The sequence below is a fragment of the Oncorhynchus tshawytscha genome, linkage group LG18 (genome assembly GCF_018296145.1).
Source record: "Oncorhynchus tshawytscha isolate Ot180627B linkage group LG18, Otsh_v2.0, whole genome shotgun sequence".
In the NCBI taxonomy this organism is placed as follows: domain Eukaryota; kingdom Metazoa; phylum Chordata; class Actinopteri; order Salmoniformes; family Salmonidae; genus Oncorhynchus; species Oncorhynchus tshawytscha.
This window is the reverse complement of record NC_056446.1, coordinates 28491129-28500124: the sequence shown is the minus strand read 5'-3', so window position 1 is coordinate 28500124 and position 8996 is coordinate 28491129. Positions and strand designations below refer to the sequence as shown.

General features: G+C 43.0%; 1 protein-coding gene across 1 annotated transcript; it reads left to right on the top strand.

Moving 5' to 3' along the window:
- Positions 1 to 6077: 6077 nt before the first annotated feature.
- On the top strand, positions 6078 to 7586 carry LOC121839925 (proline-rich extensin-like protein EPR1). Its single transcript, XM_042300510.1, has 2 exons — positions 6078 to 6090; positions 6445 to 7586. The coding sequence occupies exons 1-2, from the start codon at positions 6078 to 6080 to the stop codon at positions 7584 to 7586; spliced, it is 1155 nt and encodes a 384-aa protein (XP_042156444.1).
- Positions 7587 to 8996: the final 1410 nt, after the last annotated feature.

Sequence of the window (8996 nt, the reverse complement as noted above, 5' to 3'; positions counted from 1 at the left end):
CAAAGGGACTAACCTGGATAAATAAAAGTTGAATTCATTCAGAAAATGTTATGTCACCTGTTATTTGCAGCACTCCTCAGATGTAACTGTCGACCCGGTGGGTTGTTGTGATGTTGAGGTGACAGCTGGACAGCTATAGCAGGAACTGTATGTACTCCTTTATACATTCCCTTTCATTTGGCCAATCCTTTATTCCCAGAAACGTGTTTATTTTTTAAATGTAACCTTTATTTAACTAGGCAAGTCAGTTAAGACAAATGCTTATTTACAATGACCAAAAGGCAAAAGGCCTCCTGCAGGGACAGGGGCTGGAATTAAAAATTAAAAATACAATAAAAATATAGAACAAAACACACATCACGATAAGAGAGACACCACAACACTACATAAAGACCTAAGACAACAACATAGCATGAACTATCCTCTACTGGGAAAACCACACCCAGGGGGAAAAACTCCCTGTCACAATTTCCCTTATCAAACAATGTTCTTCATTCTTAATAAGAGTACATCAATATATATATAAATGTTCTGTCTTAAATGAAAATCCATCAATCGGATGTAGGATAAAAGACTGGTGACAGGTTGTGAAAATATACAAACTACTGTTGTAGTGCAGCAGAATGATGTGGTTTTGTTTAACTGTTGGTTGGTTAATAAATTGACTTGGACAAACTTAAAGGAATGATGGAAGTTCAATCTGAAAAAGGTCTTTATAAAATATCTAAGGATTGTCATGAGTGTGACTGGAATGTACCCTTGTTCTCCACCTCCACCAGAACACAGCTAGAGGGAGGAGAGAGACAGACAAAGAGAGAGAGAGAGTGTCCACAACATGACACAAGGTTTAAATGTTGCCATAGAAACCAGGACATCTTGTCTGTGTATGGTTGGTGTTGGTGAGGGTGTGTGTACTTGTCTGTGCGTGCGTCCAGGTGAGTGTGTGTGAATGTTAGAGGTGAGGAGAAACCAGGGGGTGTTAAGCCATGTCCGAGGTGTCTCACTCCTACTCAACTCTACTCCTAACCTCACAAACACAGTGTGATGGGCTCTGAGGCTGCTGTTGGTAACGTGGTTGACTTCATTGCTCAGCAGCCAGTCATGAGACTGTGTCTCACAGACAATAACTAACTCCCTGACATGGTCTCTGTGCCAGGGACAGGAATGTTATTACTACAGACAGATACAATACCTCTGCTGTAGCTGTAAACCTGAGAGGAGCTCTGGAGTGGAGCTGCCAGTTGGTTCCCTGTCCTGGTGGAAAGTCTGTCTCACTGCATTGAGTCTGTCCCTGATTCCAAATGGCACCGTATTCCATTTATAGTGCTCTACTTTTGACCAGGGGGTCAGAAGAACCATAAAAGTTCTCCAAACGGTAATGAACATCATAAACTCTGTTGATCCATCTCAAAAAGCAAAAGTTTCCCCATCTGTTATGTCATCGTTATGACAGTTTATTTTACCTTTATTTTACCAGGTAAGTTGACTGAGAACACATTCTCATTTACAGCAATGACCCTTGGAGGGGGATGAATGAGCCAACAGAGCGTTAGAGTAAATTGTAGCCTAATCATCCCAGCCAGCAGTAAAGCTGAATGAAATTGATTACTAAAACATAAACAATGTAAAAATGAATTGATTATCTCTCAGATTGGTCTTGGTCCTAATTGTCAATTCGAATTTGTTTTAATTGACTGTGTTTGGTATGTCAATGTGTATTTAATCTATACTTGCCTATAGATTTTTTTGTATTGTGAAGGGCTCATTTGCCAGATAGACTAAAGGTAAATAAACCAGATATAATCCTCTCCATCTGTGGTCAGATTCTGATCTCTGTAACCTCTTTCTGTAGGTAGGACATCGTCTCCCGTCAGATGACGTCCTTCTAACGCCACAAGCGTGAGACGATCTTAGGTATTTAAACCCCCTGACACCTAGCTGTACCTTTTACTGTATCTGAAGGTATGGAAACCCCCTGCCCTTTTAACCTCTGACCCCTAGTTGTAACGATTAACCTCTGTCTGTAGCAGGGTTCGCCCCTAGTTACCACCGCCACAAAGTCATAAACCCGCCTATTTCTACTATCGTCTGATTTTAAACCTAACCCTAACCTTAAACCTAACCCTAACCTTAAACCTAACCCTAACCTTAAACCTAACCCTAAACACTGCTAAAGTTATGCCTAACCCTAACCTTAAATTAAAAATAAATAAATACATCTATTTTTACAAAATAGCCTATATTCAAATCAAATCAAAGTGTATTATTCACATGCGCCAAATACAACAGGTGTAGTAAACCTTACAGTGAAATGCTTACTTACGAGCCCCTAACCAATAATGCAATTTAAAAAATATAAAAAATACGGATAAGAATAAGAAATAATAAGTAATTAAAGAGCAGCAGTAAAATAACAATAACAATAGTGAGACTATATACAGGGGGGTACCAGTACAGAGTGCGGGGGCACATTGGCTTGGGTAGCTAGTGACAACCCTGTAGCAGAGGAGGCTGGTGGGAGGAGCTATTGGAGGACAGGCTCATTGTAATGGCTGGAATTGAACCAATTGAACAGTTTCCATATGCTTGATGTACTTGATACTGTTCCATTAATATCATTCCAGACATTACAAAGAGCCCATCCTCCTATAGCTCCTCCCACCAACCTCCTCTGGTCAGTAGGTATAAAAATGTAGCCTTGTACCAGTTGTCTATGTTGTCACGTCAAACAATGACCATAGTTGGCAAGACAGCACAAACAGATCTGGGATATCTCCTGCACCTAACCTCTGTCGACTAAAATGTGTTTCTCTAATCCAAATCCTAATTATTGTAGATTATATGGTGTTTAGGGGGAGGGTCATGGTCAAACTATACTCTCTAATAAACAAATCAACGGTGTCCACAGTAACAACAACACAACAAACAAACAATCCCAACCTGCCACACTCACCTGGTTGGTTCCCTTTTAGCTGTAATTTGAGTTGAGAAACATTTCAATGGGATATGAATAGACAGGCTGGGAATTATAAAAGCATGGAGTTGGTCTATCTACATGGGTACCCCAACTCCTGTACTATTTTACACAGTAGACATTCAACAAAGCTAAGCATTCTGGTATAGTCACTCTATGAGATGACACTACTTTGCTAGCAACTGAGATCCTGACAGAATGCACTGTGACCCTGTGGAAAACTGGGTCAATACATTCAAGCGTAGAATGGATAACTCACATGCACTTTGGCGATCTTCATGAATTAAGCAAAACCTACTTTTCTGCATGAAAAAGGAGACTTGTAGTACATCCAGTAAACCACTAGATGGCACTGGCACATTTACTGCAGATAGTAGCATTCTGGGTATAAAGCTAAGTAAATATGCAAATATCTCTGCCAATCAAGAGCTTCTACCAGGAGTCACTTAGGCCTGTATCACATGACAACATGACAACCGTGTGGAATGTTCAGGTTGAACATGTGTTGTCTCTATGGTGGGACAATGCACAGATAAACAGATTGCGATTGCAACGTGCTTGAGTTTTTCATGCTCTATCTACCTATGAAAGGACAATACCCCTTTTTGTGTGGAAAAAATAGATAGTTACAAAGTAGTCCTCTCATTCAAATAGACATTTGTCAATGAAGAGGAACAACATATTTTCATGGTAATACAGTATGGTATAGGTCAATGCTGTTATTGAGTATTAATTTAGCTCTGTGCATGAATTCATGTATTAGTCATTTTCTGGGCTTTGTTTTGAATGAACCACTTGTTTCATTGCCTGTGGCCACCAAAGCGCCAGCCACACACATGTAAAATACAGACGGCCTATCTAAACTGGACACGTGAATCCAAAATGTTGAAAAATCGTATTTTTCAAAAAGATCAAAGAGATCATCAAGTCCCCAGATTGGGGTCTTGATCGTTTGTATGTAAAGAATGAATAATGAGAGCGATGGTGAATTAGAGGCTAATGCACATTAACTACATCCAACAGAAATCTCTCAAACATGTTTCAAATAACTCTTCCCATGTCAGTAAAAGAAACAGACTCCATCAAAGGATTCTTAAAATCACTTAAGGTCACTGTGCTTGCCTTGCTTCCTGTCCCTTTGGCAACAGCAGACAGTCCTTCTGTCCCCTCTCCCTCCAAGATAAACCATCTCTCTCTGGGAGAGCTTCCAGCGTTTAGCTCTGGGCAAATGCTGCCTGGGCCATAGGCAGAGATCTAGGATCAGTTTACCCATTCCTAATCCTAACCCTAACCATTAGTAGTAAAAATGCTAAACTGACCCACATTCATGGAAATCTCAACCATATATGCAGCTCAAATTTCAATGATTGATTGATTTAGGTTTTCAGGATAGCTGTCACTGCAATGATTTTCACTACACTTATTTTTATTACACATCTTTCACCAAACCAGTCATGTCAGATGAGGGTCCAGGGATTACTTCCAGAAAGGGATGGAGAGGGAGGGGGGATGAAGAGAGGAATGGATGAAGGGAGAAGGGCATATGCAGTTTAAGAGTATTGGAACAAAGCCCAGGGCTTATCAAGGCCAGAGCCGATCTTCCGAATTTAGGGTCACCAAACCACGCCCCCAAATATATATATAATTTTATCCAGGGGGAGGAGGGGGATCAGCTAACTTACTGCATTTCAACACATGGTGCAGAGAGAAAAATGTGCAGTTTCATAATGCTATTCTACAAATTATGTCATGCAGTTTTAAAGTACATTTCCTGCAATTCTACACTTTTTGCCATACGGTTGAGAGAAAAGTCTGCCGTTTCAGAGATAATTTCCTGCAATTCTACACATCTATCATATGCTATCTGAGGGCCCCGACCTCCAGGGTGCCTGTTCGGTAATCCAGCAAGGCTGCTTTGGAGTTGACGCACACACACACAGGGTGCCCGTTCGGTAATCCACCAAGACTGCTTTGGAGTTGACACACACACACACACACACACACACACACACACACACACACACACACACACACACACACACACACACACACACACACACAGTGCTTTCAGAAAGTATTCAGACCCCTTGACTTTTTCCACATTTTGTTACGTTACAGCCTTATTCTTGATTAAATTGATTAAATTGATTTTTGCCCCTCATCGGGCAGGGCCGTTGCTCTCCATCCTCTGGTCGGACCATAATGAGGTCACCACCATGGAGAACACAACACAACAGCGTTTATGTTTCTACAACACATACATGCAACACTCACACTGTAGAAAAATAAAGGAAATGATAGGATAGGATATGATAGGATAGGATAGGAAATCATAAGATATGATAGGACATGATAGGAAATGATAGGATAGGATATGATAGGATAGGATAGGAAATCATAAGATATGATAGGACATGATAGGAAATGATAGGATAGGAAAGGAAATGATAGGATAGGATAGGAAAAATGATAGGGTATGATAGGAAATGATAGGATAGGAAAGGAAAGGAAATGATAGGAAAGGATAGGATAGGATAGGAAAGGAAATGATAGGATAGGAAATGATAGGATATGAAATGATATGATAGGAAACGGTAGGACATGATAGGACAGGAAATCATAAGGTAGGATAGGAAATAATATGATAGGAAAGGAAATGATAGGATGGGATAGGAAATGATAGGATGTGATAGGACATGATAGGATATGATAGGATGGGAAAGGAAATGGTAGGACAGGAATGGAAATGATAGGATAGGAAATGATAGGATAGGAAAGGAAATGATAGGGTATGATAGGAAGAGATAGGATAGGGTAGGATAGGATATGAAAGGAAATGATAGGATATGATATGAAATGATAGGCTAGGATAGGAAATGAAAGAATAGGATAGGAAATGATAGGATAGGACAGGAAAGGAAATGATAGGTTAGGAAAGGATAGTTGAGAATAGAACAGTTATATCTGCTGAGCTCTGCCCCCTTTTCCAGAGCTCTGTGTGTCTTGCCATAGTCTACTGCGCCCCACTGCTCCTCTTCTCACCTCCAGCTACACCTAGCAGGGAGGCCGGGGGCTTGAGGGGGGTGAGAGGGATAGGGAGGTGATGGAAAAAGGGGGTGAGATAGGGAGTGATGGTGGCTTGAGAAGCTGTGAGAGGGCTGGGGCTGATGAGATTGATGAGGTAAAGAAGCAGTGTCTCCTATCCCAACAACCATCTCAGCCAAATCCACTGGCTCCCAGTTCAATACAGGATCATCTTCAAATTGCTCATGCTCACCTACAAAGCACTCAATGGACTGGGGCTCACATACATGTCTGACCTCCTGCCCCCCCCCAATTTCCTGCACCCCTACACTCCTGCACCCCTACTATCCTGCACCCCTACACTCCTGCACCCCTAATCTCCTGCACCCCTACACTCCCGCCCCCCATTTCCTGCACCCCTACTCTCCTGCACCCTTACACTCCAGCACCCCTACCTTCCTACTCTCCTGCACCCCTACTCTCCTGCACCCTTACACTCCTGCACCCCTACCTTCCTGCACCCCTACTCTCCTGCACCCTTACACTCCTGCACCCCTACCTTCCTACTCTCCTGCACCCCTACTCTCCTGCACCCTTACACTCCTGCACCACTACCTTCCTACACCCCTACTCTCCTGCACCCCTACTCTCCTGCACCCCTACACTCCTGCACCCCTACTCTCCTGCACCCTTACACTCCTGCACCCTTACACTCCTGCACCACTACCTTCCTACACCCCTACTCTCCTGCATCCCTACCTTCCTACACCCCTACTCTCCTGCACCCTTACACTCCTGCACCCCTACCTTCCTGCACCCCTACTCTCCTGCACCCCTACCTTCCTACACCCCTACTCTCCTGCACCCCTACTCTCCTGCACCATTACACTCCTGCACCCCTACCTTCCTACACCCCTACTCTCCTGCACCCCTACTATCCTTTAACCCTTACACTCCTGCATCCCTACCTTCCTGCACCCCTACTCTCATGCACCCCTACTCTCCTGCACCCTTACACTCCTGCACCCCTACCTTCCTGCACCCCTACACTCCTGCACCCCGACTCTCCTGCACTCCTACCTTCCTGCACCCCTACTCTCCTGCACCCTTACACTCCTGCACCTCTACCTTCCTACATCCCTTCTCTCCTGCACCCCTACTCTCCTTTAACCCTTATACTCCTGCACCCTTACCTTCCTGCACCCCTACACTCCTGCACCCCTACCCTCCTGCACCCCTACCTTCCTGCACCCCTACTCTCCTGCACCCCTACACTCCTGCACCCCTACCTTCCTGCACCCCTTCTCTCCTGCACCCCGACTCTCTTGCACCCTTACACTCCTACACTCCTACCTTCCTGCACCCCTACACACCTAACTGTCCACTGCACTCCTCTGACCCTGGCCTTCTCACCCTCCCTAGCACCAGGCTCCACTCTATGGGAGACCGGGCTTTTAGCAGTGCAGCTCCCCAATTCCGGAACTCTCTCCCTCTCCATGTCAGAACCTCACAATCCATACACATATTCAAGTCCACAATAAAGAAACAACTCTTCACACAGGCTTATCTGGATTCTCTGTTGTCTTAGCGTTTATCCTCTGTCTAGTTCACTTCCCGGGTTAGTCTGTCATTATGTTTAGTGTTCTCCCTGGTTAGTCTGTCATTATGTTTAGTGTTCTCCCTGGTTAGTCTGTCATTATGTTTAGTGTTCTCCATGGTTAGTCTGTCATCATGTTTAGTGTTCTCCATGGTTAGTCTGTCATTATGTTTAGTGTTCTCCCTGGTTAGTCTGTCATTATGTTTAGTGTTCTCCCTGGTTAGTCTGTCATTATGTTTAGTGTTCTCCATGGTTAGTCTGTCATTATGTTTAGTGTTCTCCCTGGTTAGTCTGTCATTATGTTTAGTGTTCTCCCTGGTTAGTCTGTCATTATGTTTAGTGTTCTCCATGGTTAGTCTGTCATTATGTTTAGTGTTCTCCATGGTTAGTCTGTCATTATGTTTAGTGTTCTCCATGGTTAGTCTGTCATCATGTTTAGTGTTCTCCCTGGTTAGTCTGTCATTATGTTTAGTCTGTCATCATGTTTAGTGTTCTCCCTGGTTAGTCTGTCATTATGTTTAGTCTGTCATCATGTTTAGTGTTCTCCCTGGTTAGTCTGTCATTATGTTTAGTGTTCTCCCTGGTTAGTCTGTCATTATGTTTAGTGTTCTCCCTGGTTAGTCTGTCATCATGTTTAGTCTGTCATTATGTTTAGTGTTCTCCCTGGTTAGTCTGTCATTATGTTTAGTGTTCTCCCTGGTTAGTCTGTCATTATGTTTAGTGTTCTCCCTGGTTAGTCTGTCATTATGTTTAGTGTTCTCCCTGGTTAGTCTGTCATTATGTTTAGTGTTCTCCCTGGTTAGTCTGTCATTATGTTTAGTGTTCTCCATGGTTAGTCTGTCATTATGTTTAGTGTTCTCCCTGGTTAGTCTGTCATTATGTTTAGTGTTCTCCCTGGTTAGTCTGTCATCATGTTTAGTGTTCTCCCTGGTTAGTCTGTCATTATGTTTAGTCTGTCATTATGTTTAGTGTTCTCCATGGTTAGTCTGTCATCATGTTTAGTGTTCTCCCTGGTTAGTCTGTCATCATGTTTAGTGTTCTCCCTGGTTAGTCTGTCATTATGTTTAGTGTTCTCCCTGGTTAGTCTGTCATCATGTTTAGTGTTCTCCTGGTTAGTCTGTCATTATGTTTAGTGTTCTCCCTGGTTAGTCTGTCATTATGTTTAGTGTTCTCCCTGGTTAGTCTGTCATCATGTTTAGTGTTCTCCATGGTTAGTCTGTCATTATGTTTAGTGTTCTCCATGGTTAGTCTGTCATTATGTTTAGTGTTCTCCCTGGTTAGTCTGTCATTATGTTTAGTGTTCTCCTGGTTAGTCTGTCATTATGTTTAGTGTTCTCCATGGTTAGTCTGTCATCATGTTTAGTGTTCTCCTGGTTAGTCTGTCATTATGTTTAGTGTTCT